Here is a 15,875-nt window from a genome sequence, read left to right as displayed (position 1 = left end):
ACTCGCAGTTCCAGGCTGTCCTGTCCGGTGTGAAAGGGCAGGTCGGTGCCCAGAGCAGCGGGTGAATATTTCGGGAACTCTCTGTGTTCTAGGGACACGAGACAAATATTCCCGCAGGTCTCCCGCAGCCAGTGACACCGCTGAGAGCAGAGTGCACCGTGCAGCCAGAGACTGAGAACTGGGCTGAAATGTAAAACTGTGCCCCGCCTCTCGCATCCCCCAGGTCCCCAGCCTCCTGCCCTCAGCCCTGATTCCTGTACCCTCAGGTCCCCAGGCCATTACCTGACTCCTGCACCCCCTCCACATCTTACAGCTATTGTTGTATCGCGGACTCCTCCCCCCAGAAGTGGAACCGTCCCCAAAGAAAGGGCAGATTGTGACAGGACAGTAGCTGGAAGAAAGCTTATTTTTACCCCTGCCTCTATTGTGTGTGTTTTCCAGCCGGGCCCAGGGGAGCAGGAGCGGCTGGAAGGTGGATTCAGATGCCCCAATGCAAGGACCCGACCCCCAACCCAAAGGTTCCCTCTGAAGGGCTCCAATGAACCCGAACTGACTTTGGGTCACACGTGGGAACACACAGCGCTCCCTGCCTAGAGATCTGCTCTGTTTATACGCGCTGGGGAACCCGCATGCAAATCCCTGCCCGGGACTTCCCGGTTAAATACCAGCCCCTGGCTCTAGGATCCTCAGTATCTGCCCAGACAAAGACCTGCCCGGCCCTGCCCGCTACGGAGTTTCCCTCAGTGCCTGGGAACCAGAATGGAATTTCTGTGGCTTTTCCTTTGCCTGCTCGCCGCCCCCAGCTGTGAGTGTGTTAGCGAGGGGGAAATTGGGGACAGATGCAGAGATTCATGGGCTGGCGCATTTCTTCCATTTTCCCGGTTCTCTTTCCCCAGGTGTCTTCTCTCAGGTGCAGCTGGTTAAGTCCGGACCCGGCGCGGTGAAGCCTGGAGAGACCCTCACCCTGAGCTGCACCATCAGCGGTGACTCTGTCACTAGTAACTACTGGGACTGGGTCCTGCAGGCTCCCGGGAAAGGGCTGGAATGGGTGGGACAGATCTACTGGAGCGGCAGCTGGCGCACATACTACGGCCCGGCTTTCCAGAGCCGCGCAACGCTCAGCGCTGATTCGTCCAAGAACCAGTTCTCGCTGCAGCTCCGCTCGCTGACAGCTGCGGACACCGCCACCTATTACTGCGCCAGGCACACAGGGACACAGCGCAACGCAGGGACCGTACAAAAAGGGGAAGCGGATTCTGAGCAGCGAGTTCCCATTTCGGCAGTGCGCGCTGCACAAATCAATGCGAATGGAAAGTAAGGGACAAGTGCAGGAGAGAAGCGCCATTGACAGACCCAAGCGAAGCGGCAGTGTTGTCCTGTGCAGTGTTTCTCAATTTTTTAAATAAAATACCCCTTTAAAAAAACAATTATAAGTACCCCCAGTGCCTACAGGTTTCAGAGACAATTTTTTTTCTTCCATTGCAACACATTTGTTTAAACACCATAATCGTGGCTGGGCAGATGATCACATTTTTGGGTGTAAAAATTACAAAAATAATAAAGCGGTGTAAAACTTCAAACAAAAATTCAGTTTTCTCCTAATTTTAGTTGTGTTGACGTACCCCCCAGACTTCGCTCAAGGACCCCTAAGGGTACTGGTACCACTGATTGAGAAACACTGGTCTAGTGGATAGGGCGCTGCACGCGGTATCAGGACACCTGGGTCCTTTCCTGCAATTGATCTGTGGGGAATTTTGGGAAGGTCATTTGCGTTCTCTTTCCCTCTGTCTGTCCAGGCTGGGAGCTTTGCCTCTGTCTATACGGGCGGGGAGTGTAGACACCGCTGTAATGCCAGTGACACGTGTGGTAAAGGACCAAGCTCGTGACAAGCCAAAGTTTCTTTCCTCGATGAAAACAAATATGGAACGAAAAGGGCCTGGACTCGTTCTCCCCTCGCTCTTTCTGACCATCTGTCTCCGGCTGCTGGATCTTGTCTGATACTTACAGAGGCGGCTCAGCCACTGAGTCAAGGGCCCGGCTCATGGCGGAGGGGGGAGGGCTAGCGGGGGGTGGGCGGGGAAAGAGCAACCTCCCGATCCGCTCTGCCCGGTGTTTCTGCCAGGGAGGGGGAAGCCCCTGCGCCCTAATCGCGCTCTCTGACAGGTGGGGGCAGCTGGCAGCAGGATGGGGAGAGGCCGCCCTTGCACCACCCCTCACTAGGGTGACCGTATTCCCACTCTGTGACTAGGGGACACCTGGTAAACCTGCTCTAATTCCAGCCCGTCCAATGGCGATCGACTACAGGGGTGAGTCCCCCTCCCACTGTATAAAAAACTCCCCGGTCCAACTGAAGAAAATGGGCCCTGCTGGTGTGGGCTCGGGGGGATACCCTCAGGTAGAGGCGTAGCGCTGGCATTGGCCTTCCACCACGTGACCCGGAGTCTGGGGAAGGGCTGGGACAACCCCTCCCCCTTCCCAGGGGTCTGCTGTAATGGCCAGGGACAAGTCCCAGAGCCTGGACATGAGCAGCCTGAGGCCCGAGGACCCCGCCCGGTGTCACTGCGCAGCCGCCACAGCGAGTGCAAACCAGCCGGAGCTCAGACAAAACCCTTCCTCGGCAGCAGCGCTGGGCTGCTCCGCCAGGTGGCGCCCCAGGCCCGCGAGTGAGAACGAGCCGTACGAATCCAGCTGTTCCATCTCAGACACTGACCGGCTCCTCCAGTCCCCCTTCCCGTCCCCAACCTACTGTGCCCCCCCGCCCACCGTGCTCCCCCGTGTGACCTCTGCTCCCCCGTGTGACCTCTGCCCTGACCGACACCCCGCTAGGGACACTCGCACGGCGCCCGGATGCTGACAGCGCCGGGAATGAGCCCCGGGCCTTAGGCTCCGGCCGGCATTGGTGCGCCGGGAATGGGGCGGGAGTGTCCGTGTGAACGGGAGCGGGATGGGTTCCGAAAGCCGCAGGTTTCCTACCTCAGACGCGCTTTAAACCCGACACGAGGAAAGCATCTGTCTCCGCTTTGCGGCTGGTTAATACTGAACTCAGTACGTGAGCTGGACTATGACGCCCAACGAGGGCGGAGCAATTGCGGGTTGCGGTCCCAATTGTAACCCCTTTGGTCACAATCTAGGATCCCATCGTCCTAGGCCCGGTACCGGCACAGCCCGTGAGACCTCTCTCTGCCCGCAACCCCAGTGTAAATACGAAGCTTTGACCGACGCTGCGTGGCCCTCCTGAGCATGGGAGGGGCTCCAGAGATCGCTTTCCTCCCCGCATCACCTGAGAGCCACCAGACCCTCAGTCCCTGCGCGAGGAATCACAGTCACTGCAGGGAGCTGCTCCTCCTCCAGGTCCGAAAGTGTCAGGAGCGTCCCAGAGCCCCGTACCCGGCGCTTCACAGACACGCAGGCCGCTCCAGTCTGACTTCTGCACCCGCAGCCCTGGGGCGAGCCGCTGAGATCTCTGGCAGGAGCAGGGCGGGTATAGGGAGTCAAGTATGCAAATGAGGAAACCAGTTCCAGTTTAAATTTGTCCCTCCCTCCGCCTAGCCTGCACCCGCAGCTCCCTGGGTCTGGGCAGTGACCAGCCAGTCCCCTGAGAACTTTCCCCGCCAGCGCCAGGGACAATGGGATTTTTGCTGCTCTTATGTGTCGCTGTAGCGGCGTTGGAAGGTATTTTCTACTTCTGAATACCTGGCGGAGTTATTAGAAATATGGCTCCTTTGACAGAGGTATTGATAAGCTGTTTGTATTCCCAGGTGTCTGGTCCCAGGAGCTGGTGGAGTCCGGAGGGGATGTGAAGAAAACTGGAGACTCTCTGAGCCTCTCCTGCAAAGCCTCTGGCTCCAACTTCAGCAGCCTCTATCTGAACTGGGTCCGGCAGGCTCCTGGAAAGGGGCTGGAGTGGGTCGCTCGTATAAACCCCATTTTGGAGATCTCATACCCGGATTCCGTGAAAGGCCGATTCACCATCTCCAGGGACAATCCCAACAACCTGCTGCACCTGCAAATGACCGGCCTGAAGCCCGAGGACACCGCCCGCTATTACTGTGCGAGAGAGACACAGTGACACGAAACTAGTTTGTGATCGTTCAAAAACCCAGGCCGAGGAATTGCCCTTCCCCGGCAGCCGCGAGTATCGACCATTTCTTTTGTGACTTTATTCCCCTTGTAAAACTCTCCTGCAATGAACCTCTGCTGATGGAAAGTTGGCGTTCGCAGTCACCTTGATTTTCTTACTGGTCCCTTTCTTGCTCACTTTGGTGTCCTACATCTGCATCCTCAGGACCATCCTCAGAATCCCCTCCACTACCGGGAGGCAAAAGGCCTTTTCCACCTGCCTCTCCCACCTCATCGTGGTGAGCATTTACTATGGAGCTCTTCTGATTGCCTACATGTTCCCAACCACCGACCTCCTGAGCGACTTCAGGAAAGTTCTCTCGGTCTCCTACACCGTCCTGACGCCCCTGGTCAATCCACTCATCTACGCCCTAAGAAACAGGGAGGTCCAGGAGGCCCTGTGCAAAGCTTGCAAGGAATTAAGAACATAAGAACATCCACACTAGGTCAGACCAAATATCCATCTAGCCCAGTATCCTGCCTGCCAACAGTGGTCAGTACCAGATGCCCCAGAGAGAGGGTACACAAGAGGCAATCCTCACTGATCCCGCTCCTCTCACCCATTTCCAGACAAACAGAGGCTAGGGGCACCCTTCCTACCCATCCTGGCTAATAGACATTCATGGACCTAACCTCCAAGAACATACCTACCTGTTTTTTGAACCCTGTTGAAGTCCTAGCCTTGACCACATCCTCTAGCAAGGAGTTCCAGAGATTGACTGTGTGCTGAATAAAGAAAAACTTCCTTTTCTTCCTTTTAATCCTGCTGACTATTAATTTCATTTGGCCCCTAGTTCTTATACTTTGGGAATAAGTAAATAACTTTTCCTTATTCGCTTTTTCAACGCCACTCATGATTTTATAGACCTCTAGTGTATCCCCCTTAATCTCCTCTTTTCTAAAATGAAAAATCCAAGTCTTTTTAATCTCTCCTCACATGGGACCGGTTCCAAACCCTTCCTCATTTTTGTTGCCCTTTTCTTTACCTTTTCCAATGCCAATAGATCTTTTTTGCGATGAGGCAACCACATCTGTGTGCAGTATTCAGTTTAGGGTTCCAAGATACTGGCCGATCAGTTTGCTTAGTTGAAAATGGAATAGCTGCAGCATGGGCGGGGTTAGGGCCAGAGTCAAAGCCTACCAAATGGAAGGTTCTATTTCCACTCGCATCTGGGAGCTTCTTGTCATGGGCTTCCAGAGTCACATCCCTGGGAGCAATGGGGACTCAGGGACCTTTTCCAACCCCTTGCTCCATTATATATGGAACCAATGGCTGATACCCCAGGTGTGATGGCGCGTTGGGGGTTCCCCATCTCCTGCACCCCGAAATGGCACAAACAGACTGCACCAGCCAGTGGAATTGAGGGTAGTTTATTGCTCCTCCAGCACAGCGCAGCACAGATGTAATCTGGTTACAGGAACTGGGGCTAAGAGGCCTCAGTGCCCCCCCTTGAGATAGGGGAGTCCCAGCCCCCTCCCCAGCTCCTTATTCCCTGCCTTCCAGACAGGAACTAACTAACCCTCCACCAGCCCTGCCCCCCAGCCAGGGCAGCATTCCACCTTCCTTTGTTCCTCTCCATGGGGGGTGTCTGGCCACCGGTTCAACAAGTTTGGCATTACCTTGGCCTAGTGAGGCTTTCCCTGCTGGGTCTTGCTCCAGACAGCAGGGGTCACCACAGCCCAGCAAGTACCCCCACTATGTCACAGCACCAAAGAAACCAAGGCAGTGCCAGTGCTGCGTCCCACGCCCGGCCACACACACATACGTACACAGCCTTGGCCGGCTCCGATTTATTCGGAAACATTTAGAATTTTGGTGTTATAGATTTGTTTTATATTTGAACAGTGGTCTCCAGCCTTTTTACACCCAACATAACTTTTTAAATGTCAGAACAGGCCAAGATTTACCACCCCATCCTTCCCCCAAGACCCCACCCCTTCCTTGAAGCTCCACCCTTTCTATTCTCCTCCTTTCCATCACTTGCTATCCCCAGCCCCTATACACACTACACTGACACTTTTCTTTTCAATTCTTCTGTTGGAAGAGGTTTTCCAACATTTGTCCTGTCTGGATGGGACCAAATGTCAGAAGAAACCCCTTCTTTGGAAGTGGAACGAGGAATACGGGGCTTGCCAAAAGAGCATGTTTGCTCTTCTACTAAAAAAAGTGGAAAAACAAATGCATCCATGGATGTGGAAGAGTTTTTCTTGGATATCTCTGGAATCCCAGAAAAACTCCTGGGCTATGTCTACACTGGTGTTTTCTTGCACAAGTATATCTTGCGCAATAGTTCCGGCACAAGAAATCTTGCAAAAGAACACGTCCACATGGCCATGTGCTTTTGCGCATAGCAGTGTGGATGCTCACTTGTGCAACAAAGCTCTGATGTCCATTTTACCCCTAGGGCTTTTTTGTGCAAGAAACCCCTACAGTGCATCCACACTTGTTAGAAAAGAGCGTAGCTCTTGCGCAAGAAGCCCTGTCTTCTGATGCCATACTGTAAATCTTCTTGTGCAAGAGCAGGCGGGCGTGTGGATCCCCTGTGGGTTCTTTCACAAGAACGGCCGTTCTTCCCCTGCACCTGCCTCCTTCTGGGACTCCTCTACCCTCGCCCTCCCCACTGCAGAGAAGGGAAAGCCCTGGCAGGTGCCTCCTCCACAGATGATTGCCCTCTTCCACCTGTAGAGGAGGGAAAGCCCCAGTGCACGCCTCCTCTGGGGACTCCCCCCACCACTCCATAGCACACCAGTTTCCGGGATGCCACAGACCTGGGGGAGGGTGAGCAGCCACTGTGACTTCCAGAACCCCCAAATGTGGCGGCACACTGATGCCGGACTTCCGTCCACACCTCAGGAAGCTGCCACTACCTTCATTGTCACTGGAGATAGGTACTGGGGCTTCTTGGGGGCTGGGGGGAAATTGGAGTGAGGCCCCTGAATGCCTCGCGATCGACTGGTTGAGCTCTCCCAATCGACCAGTCGATCTCAATCGATGGGTTGGTGACCACAGTATTAGAAGCTTTACTGTGGATATTACGGTCCATTCAGTAACCTGACGGGCCAGTCTGCCCCTGCCCCTGGCTGCTGAGTGTAGGCAGCGGCAGCAGCTCTGGGTACGGTGGTGGTACCAGCACCAGTGGTGTGTCCAGGACCTAGGCATAAGGTTAGTGGGGGAGAGGTGTCTGACTCTGGGGAAGGGGAGGGAAGAGAGGTTGGGGTGGTGCCCATGGCGTGCCGGCCAGTCATCGCACCGGCTGCTCAGGGCATGTGCCCCAGCGCCTGGAGGGAGAGGTGCAACTGTAGCGGTGGTGGCAGCTCCTGGACCTGAGAATTAGGTTAGGGGCGGCTTGGTATAGAGGGCGTAGGTGTCTGGCTTTGGGGGGTTGGGATAAGGACTGGCTCTGGGGAAGGAAAGGGAGATTGAATTGGAGTGTGTGTGCCTGGCTCTAGGGAAAGTTAGGGGGATTGGATTGGGGGGGATTGCCTGGCTCTGGGGAAGGTTGGGGGATTGGACTGCGGTGTGTGTGCCTGGCTCTGGCAAAGGGAATGGGGATTGAGTTAGAGGGGGGGGGGGTAATATCTGATGGAGGGGAAGGGGAAGGGAAGAGCAGCCAGTATGCTTCCTGAGACCCAGGGTCCCCAGGTACTGGCCCCTGCTGTCTCTGTCCCCCCCTCTTGACCAGACACCCCCACGAGTACCCAGCCCCAGCACCCTGCCCTAGGACCCTGTCCCCTGTCCCCACCAGCACAGTTAGTGAGGCTTGGGGGGGGGGGGGTGGTTGGAGGGGGTTGGTTTTTTGCATTTCACTTGTGTGACCCCTACTGTCTTTTCTGTGGGTCAGTGACCCCTAACTCAAAACAGGTTCCCTGCCCCTCTCATAAATAAAGACAATGCTGAAACATTTTGTGTTTGACATAGTATTTTATTTAAAAATGAATCCTGGTCAACAAGCCCCCAATTGGGGCCAAGCCTCCATCTGGCTGAAGCATCATAATGCTCCTGCACCCCTCTTCACCCCAAACCTTAGCCTATCATACACTGGAACACCCTGTCATGAGCTTCTTACATCCCCAGACTCCTGCACCCCCACATCCTCAGTCTTCTGCCACAACACTCCTGCACCATCCACACACTGCAAATCTGTGTCCCAGCCTCCCTGCCCTGAGCCCCTCATGCACCCCAGCCCAAACTCCTGCACCCTCACAGCTATCAGCCTGTGGCTTGCACACAAACCCAGCCCTCCCCCTGACCCCAGCACTGTCCATCCTGGGGCCCCCTGAGCCAGCATCCTCTTCTCTACTTCCTCCTGCATCCAGATTCTCTCCCCGAGCTTTCACCTCTCAACCCTTCCCAGTGCATTTTTTGTGAGGTACATTAGCAGTGGTGACAGTATGAAGAGCCAGGGCAGCCATTGAGCTCCCCTTCCCCCCCCCCCCCCCGAAAAAAAAGGCCAGGGGAAAAGTTGTTAACAAAAGAGAGAGAGAGAGAGAGAGAGAGAGAGAGAGAGAAGCCGTGCCTGCCCTGGGACACATGTACCATCCACTACTTTCCCCCAGCGTGGCGATTTTTTTTTTCTCCATAACTTTGTCCCAGCACTTCACGCTGTCTCCACTGCTATTGTGGCTCTTTGTCTGGAAAGGGTTGGCCACCCCGGTAACTGTCTTCTTGGGCCAGTCAAGGGCACCCTGCTGGGTTGCCTCGTGGTGCAGAGCCGGCCCGAAGCACAGAGCATGCGACCGACCCCTGCACCTCTCTCTGGGCTCAATCTACCCAGCTCTTCTTATTTTGTGTAGCAAAATGTAGCCCATTGGTACGTCCCTGGGGCCATCGGCCACTAGTCCTAAATATCATGGAGCAACGGTTTTGAAAAGGTCCCTGCACTCCCGTTGCTCCCAGGCCTGTGACTGTGCAAGCTCAGGGCAAGCAGGTCAGAAAAGCGAGTGGAAATGGAAGCTACTGTTTGGTAGGCTTTGATTCTGGCCCCAACCCCACCCACGCTACAGCTATTCCATTGTCACCTAAGCAACCCAATGGGACAAAATCTTGGAACACTTAATTCCCTGCAAGCTTTGCACGGGGCCTCCTGGACCTCCCTGTTTCTCAGGGCGTAGATGAGTGGATTGACCAGAGGCGTCAGGACGGTGTAAGAGACCGAGAGAACTTTCTTGAAATCGCTCAGGCTGTCCGTGGTCGGGAACATGTAGGCAATCAGGATAGTTCCATAGTAAACACTCACCACGATGAGGTGGGAGGAGCAGGTGGAAAAGGCCTTTTGCCTCCCGGTGGAGGAGCGGATTCTGAGGATGGTGCTGATGATGCAGATGTAAGACGCCAAGGTGAGCAGGAAGGGGACAAGTGCGAAAATCAAGCAAGCTGAGAACGCCAACGTGTCCATCAGCAGAGGATGATTGCAGGAGAGTTTTACAAGGGGAATAAGGTCACAAAAGAAATGGTTGATACCATTAGGGCCACAGAAGGTTAACTGGGACAATGGCACTGTGGTTATACTACAAGCAAGGAATCCACCTATCCATGATCCCCCGGCAAGCTGGAGGCAAGACCTGCTACTCATCCGGGCTGTGTAGTGCAGCGGGTTGCATATGGCTAGATACCTGTCGTAGGACATCACTGATAGGAGGAGGCATTCTGAGGCTGCCAGACCACCGAAGAAATAATATTGTGTGAGACACCCAGTGACAGAAATTGTCCAGTCCCCAGCCAGGAGCCCAGCCAGGAGCCGGGGCAGGAGGGTGGAGCTGTAGCAGATCTCCAAGCAGGACAAGTTGCACAGGAAGAAGTACATGGGGGTGTGGAGGTGCTGATCGGCCACAAACAGCACAACGATTAGGCTGTTCCCAGCCATGGTCACCAGGTAGATCATGAGGAAGAGCAAGAAGAGAGGAACCTGCAGGCCAGGAAGGTCCCCGAATCCCAGGAGGATAAATTCTGAGACATACGTTTGATTTCCTTGTCCCTGGCTTGCCATGGGGTGTGTCTGTGAGACAGAAACAGGGTCACTGTGAGCAATAACTAACATTCATTGCAATATGGGAGACTTGTCTTCATTGCTTCCCTCTTCCGGCCCTGGCACAGCAGCCAAGTGGGGCATGGAGGGCAGAGAATGGAATCACCATCTCTGGGCCCCAGGGACAGGTTCAGTATCTGAGAGAGGGCGGGTGAAACAGACCATGTCTCCCCACCCCGGGAGTGTCTAGAGAGACAGCGCCAGGCACTCAGACCCTGCAGCGCTTGGCTTGGACAGGGGATACAGACACCCTGAGAGATGCAACAGACGCTTGTCCAGACAGTCACACCCGTTGCTGCCTGGTAGCTAAAAGCAGAACGAGGGAGGGGCCGTTTCACTGGGAGCTGGGACCAGGAGGGGATATTTCACAGGGAGCTCGAGTAGGAAACCAACCAAGCAAATGGGCCTGGGACATGTAAGGGACGTGTGAGGGGTTTCCCTTTGGCCTGGCCTCTGGTTCTGCTTCTTTAGGCAGAAAGCAGCAGGGCACAGTCTGAAGTGCAGACAGAGGGACTTGTATTGGAGCCAGTATAAAAGCAGGTGGGTTCCCAAGCCCTGCGCACCAGTCAGGCACATCTCTGTGGGCCGATAGAGTTTCCCTCTTCCCCAACTATCACACTACACCCAATAGACCCCTTCTTGTAACCCCCAGCTGTGCACACCGATGGGCTCCCCCGTCCCTCTGCTCTGTTCCCAGCTCCCATGCTGCAGAGCCCTGCCTGGGTCCCTGTTCCTCATTCCCCTATTCTCAGTGCCCCATCCCCCCATTCCCAACCCCCTTCCAACTCCTTCTTCTCCTTCGCAGGCCCAGAAACACCCACTGTGCACACCCCAGTCACACACCTGTTAGACGTCATGTTCCATTCAGGGGGGCTGTGAGTCAGGGTCTGCATCCCACTCCTTTGGTCCCCTTTGGGACGGGTAAGGGGGGAGGCTGAGTGGGTCAGGGGCCGGCATTTCGCTGGTCACTGAGCGTTTGACCTCTCAGCCAACCTCTCTTGCCCCTCCCACCGGGCTGCAGGGCCTGGCTCTGAAACATGGACGTGGGGCAGTCGGGCAGTGAGCGCTCACACATCCCATCCCGCCCTGTTGCACTGTGAGCTCCGTCCCGGGTCTGCCTTGTGGGTCCACAGGCCCTGCCTGGTGGTGGGAACGCGGCACCACATCGCTTTGCCCTTTGTCCCGCACACGTCTGGGGGGAGGGGCGGATGCAAGTGTCTCAAAATTTAAACCCCCAAGGATCTCTCAGGCTCACAAACTGGCTCAGATGCCAATGGGACGGGGAGGGGTAAAACCCCTCCGTGAAGTAGGCGGGAAACGGCAGCTCCATGTGCTCCTGCCCCTCTGTTCTAGGGTGCGGGGGCATTGGATAGAGGCCAGAGGAGGACAACCAAAATGATCGAGGGGCTCAAGTTGCCTCCTCCTTCCAGCCGTGGCTCTGGATGGACGCAGCCCTGGGCTAGAGCAGCCACCGTCCCTGCACCTGGCCCCCTGATGTCTTGCCCCCCCCTCGGTGTTGCAAGGGACTGTTGTATCTCCGCTTTTGTAGGTAGGTTCTCCCCACAGCCCCGTGCTGGCACTGACCTACCCCTCCCCTAACCCAGCTGGGTTCCCCACAACAGTGAACAATTCAACTGGTTACAAATGGGGAAAAGACATAAAATCAAAGATTAGCCCATGAGATTGCAGGAAAAGGCCATTTCCACCAGGCTGGCCCCAGCCAACATCTCCTCCCTGGCCTGAGACAGCAGCGATTCCCAGCTCTGTGCTCCCTGCATCATCCCGCCCCCTCTTCATGGCCCTGCGAGGGCCGTCAGGCAGGGAAGGGCTCTCACTGTGCCGCAGGGAGGGGAGTGGAAAGTGGGCCCACTGTTTGCAGGGCTGCCTTGGGCGCAGGATATCAGTTGGGAACTAACACAGGGGGGCACAGACTGGCCAATACGTTTGTGTGCTACATGAAGACAACTTTTTATTTCAGAAGGTTGGAAAAGCTACTGGGGAAGCTGCTCTAGATTTGAGTTTATCAAAAAGGGAGGAACTGGTTGAGAATTTGAAAGTGGCTTTGGTAAAAGTGATCATGAAATCATAGAGTTTGTGAATCTCAGGAATGGTAGAAGAGAAAACACCAAAATAGGGACAATGAATTTCAGGGAGGCAGATTTTGGTAAGTTCAGAGAACTGGTAGGTGAGGTCCCATGGGAAGCAAGACTGAGGTGAAAAACAACTGAAGAGAGTTGGCAGTTTTGAAATGGACATTATTAAGGGCCCAAAAGCAAGCTATTCAACTGTACAGGAAAGATAGAAAGTGTGGCAAAAGACCGCCTTGGCTTAACCAGGAGATCTTGCATAATCTAAAAATCAAAAAGGAGTCCTATGAAAAGTGGAAAGTAGGACAATCAAAGGATGAATATGAGCAAACAATACAGGTATGCAGGGGCAAGATTAGAAAGACAAAGGCACAAAATGAGCTCAGACTAGCTGCAGACGTAAAGGGAAACAAGAAAACTTTCTATAAATATATGAGAAGCAAGAAGAAGACCAAGGACAGGGAAGGCCCACTGCTCAGTGAGGAGGAAGAAACAGTAACAGGAAACTTAGAAATGGCAGAGGTGCAATGGGCTTAAACTGTGAGGGTATGTCTACACTACAAAGTTAGTTCGAACTAACGGACGTTAGTTCGAACTAACTTTAATAGTTGCTACACTAGCGCTCCGCTAGTTCGAATTTGAATCGAACTAGTGGAGCGCTTAGTTCGAACTAGGTAAACCTCATTTTACGAGGACTAACGCCTAGTTCGAACTAGCTAGTTCGAACTAAGGGCTGTGTAGCCCTTTAGTTCGAACTAGTGGGAGGCTAGCCCTCCCCAGGTTTCCCTGGTGGCCACTCTGGCCAACACCAGGGAAACTCTATGCCCCCCTCCTGGCCCCGGACCCCTTAAAGGGGCACGGGCTGGCTACGGTGCCCGTGCCAGGTGCAAGCCTGCCAGCACCCAGCTAGCAGACCCTGCACCTGGCACGGCACAGAGCCACCCACCCGATGCCCCCCAGCCCACCCCCTCTTGCCGGGACCAGGCTGGCGGCTCCCGGGAGCTTGCCCTGGACCGCAAGAGGCGGGCACCTTCCTGGGCTAGTGCGGACATCGTGGACCTCGTCCACGATCTCCGCACTAGGCACAGGAAAGTGGCCGTCTAGGGCAGGAGAGCTGCCAGCCTGGCCACCCAGGACCAGGTGTGCATGAAAATCAAGGGGGTCCACTGAGACCCCCGACACTGAGCCCTGAGCTTACAATGGCCGTACTGGGTCAGACCAAAGGTCCATCTAGCCCAGTAGCCTGTCTGCCGACAGCGGGCAACCCTAGGGACCCTGGAGGGGATGGACCGAAGACAATGACCAAGCCATTTGTCTCGTGCCATCCCTCTCCAGCCTTCCACAAACTTTGGGCAGGGACACCACTCCTACCCTCTGGCTAATAGGACTCCATGGACCCAACCTCCATGACTTGATCTCACTTCCCTTTAAACTCTGTTCTAGTTGTAGCCTTCACAGCCTCCTGCAGCAAGGAGTTCCACAGGTTAACTATTTGCTTTGTCAAGAAGAACAACTTTCTCTTACTAGTTTCAAGCCTGCTACCCATTCCTTTCCTTTGGTGTCCTCTAGTCCTTCTTTAGGGGAACTCAGGAAGAACTTTTCGGAATGCACCCTCTCCACCCAACCCCTGCTTTTAGAGACCTCTATCCTGTCCCCCCTCCGTCTCCTCTTTTCTAAGCTGAACAGTCCCAGTCTCTGTAGCCTTTCTTCATCTGGGACCTGTTCCCAACCCCTGATCATGTTAGTTGCCCTCCCCTCTCCCAGCCTTTCTCTTCCCCTCTCCCACCTCCTTTTCCCAGTCTCCCCCAGTTTTGTTCAATAAAGACAGAGTCAATGTTGGAAGAAACGTTATCTTTATTTTGTACATCAATAAGAAGGGGGGCTAAGGAAGGGTAAGTGGAAGGAGATGAGGGAGGAATGGGGTACGAGCCCCCGATGGGGAGGACTGGGCTGGCTCTGCGGGCTTCTGGGGGTGGAAGCTCTCCTGCAGCCCCCCAATTACTCCCTCTCCCCAGATGGCAGCCTGCGGCAAGTGCAGCCGGGCTGATGGCCGAGTGGTGTGATGTGCCCAGTGTGGGTACTCCGGGCACTCCAAGCCAGAACTTCTTTGCAAGCGGGGCACCCCTTAGAACTGTGTGTCCGGGGTGGGGGTCGGGACCCTTTAAGCGCAGCCCTCGGCTAGCCTGAGACAGCATCTCCATGCTCTAAGTCCTCCTTTGATGCCCTGCCGGCACTGCTTCCGGCCATCCTTAAGCCCTGTTCAGAGTCCACTCAATGTGGACTTACTAGTTCGAACTAGCAAAACGCTAGTTCGAACTAGTTTTTAGTTCTAGATGCGCTAGTTCGAACTAGCTTAGTTCGAATTAACTAATTCGAACTAAGTTAGTTCGAACTAGCGCTGTAGTGTAGACGTACCCTCAGGGTGGTTAAACACTGGAATAAATTGCCTAGGGAGGTTGTGGAATCTCTTTATTTGGAAATATTTAAGAGCAGGTTACATACACATCTATCAGGGATGGTCTAGACAGTACTGGGCCATGTCGCAAGCGCAGGGGACTGGATTCGATGACCTCTTGAGGTCCCTTCCAGTTCTAGTGTTCTGTGACTCAATGATTCCCATCCTGGCTTTGCCCCAAGCTCTCTCTGGGACTCGCTGGGCCCATTAGAAAGGCTCTGGCACAGCCTCAGAATGGGCTCTGTGGCAGTGTGGGATACTACAGCATTAGCTGCCTAAACACCTCCAGAGATCAGTGCCTGTGTGCGCTAGACACCCCGAAATGCACAGGGCCGGAAGAGGAGAGACATGTTCCAGAGAGTGCGGTGCCCAGATACCAGGGTGATGGGAGCAAGGAAAGTTGTGAGCTGAAAGCTCTTGGCTGATCTGAAATCCTCTCCTTTTGTGTGGGAGGGTTGCTAGAGGTCAGCGCCCTGTGCCCCATGAACATCCCCCTCCCCACTAGTGTCCTACCAAACCCATGTTGCTTCACAGCCCTGGAGCGCCAGGGAGCAGGGAGGAAACGGCTGATTTACCTCCAAGGCAGGTCAGGCAGCAACGGGATCCCGGCTCCCACGTCCGCACGCAGCGTCTCAGGGCCAGAGGCAGGTTCCTCCGTCTGTCTGCTCTGCCCGGCGCGTTCCCCTGCGCCCCGGCCCGGTCAATGGAACTTCAGAGCCCAGAGCAGCGACCGAAGCTCCTTTGCCCTGTCCGGTTACGCGCCCCGAGCCTCAGCTCTGCGCCAATTGTGGAAAATCTTCTCGGTGCGCTGTATAGCCTGGTGCGGGCAGGGGCCGCCTCCCCAGGTGCCAGTCCCACGGGGAACATCACCGGTGAGGAAAGTTGGTGTTTGGTCTAGTTCTAGATGACATCAGCAGATGCAAACTTCTAGTCTCAAAGGCAAAATCCCAGGGAGGGGAGAAACTTTGAGCCCTAAAGCAAATCCCTCTGTGGCGCGCAACGTCTGCGCTGGCTCTCAAGAAATAACACACGGATTCCAGGAACACGCTGTGTGGCTGAGTTTGTCAGAACTGCCTAAGTGCACAAAATTCTCATCCACTTCCCTTTAACAGGTTTGACAATCTTAGCTTGGTTGGCTGAGCTTGCCCGGTCTGGAAACAAACCTCCTGCGCTTGGAAAGGAACAGCC

At 54.8% G+C, this 15,875-nt stretch overlaps 2 protein-coding genes across 2 annotated transcripts in view; both read right to left on the bottom strand.

The window, feature by feature from the left end:
• Window positions 1–15,875, bottom strand: part of LOC149521034 (leukocyte immunoglobulin-like receptor subfamily A member 3) — a 1,043,054-nt gene that overhangs the window by 77,885 nt on the left and 949,294 nt on the right. The gene's annotated exons all lie outside the window — the stretch shown is intronic.
• Window positions 9,135–10,106, bottom strand: LOC149521055 (olfactory receptor 10A7-like). The gene has a single exon (XM_089774133.1). The coding sequence runs from the start codon at window positions 10,104–10,106 to the stop codon at window positions 9,135–9,137; it is 972 nt and encodes a 323-aa protein (XP_089630259.1).

This window comes from Pelodiscus sinensis, chromosome 30 (genome assembly GCF_052426305.1).
Source record: "Pelodiscus sinensis isolate ZL-2025 chromosome 30, ASM5242630v1, whole genome shotgun sequence".
Lineage (NCBI taxonomy): Eukaryota > Metazoa > Chordata > Testudines > Trionychidae > Pelodiscus > Pelodiscus sinensis.
The sequence above is the reverse complement of the archived record's forward strand: the minus strand, read 5'-3'. Positions and strand labels throughout refer to the sequence as shown.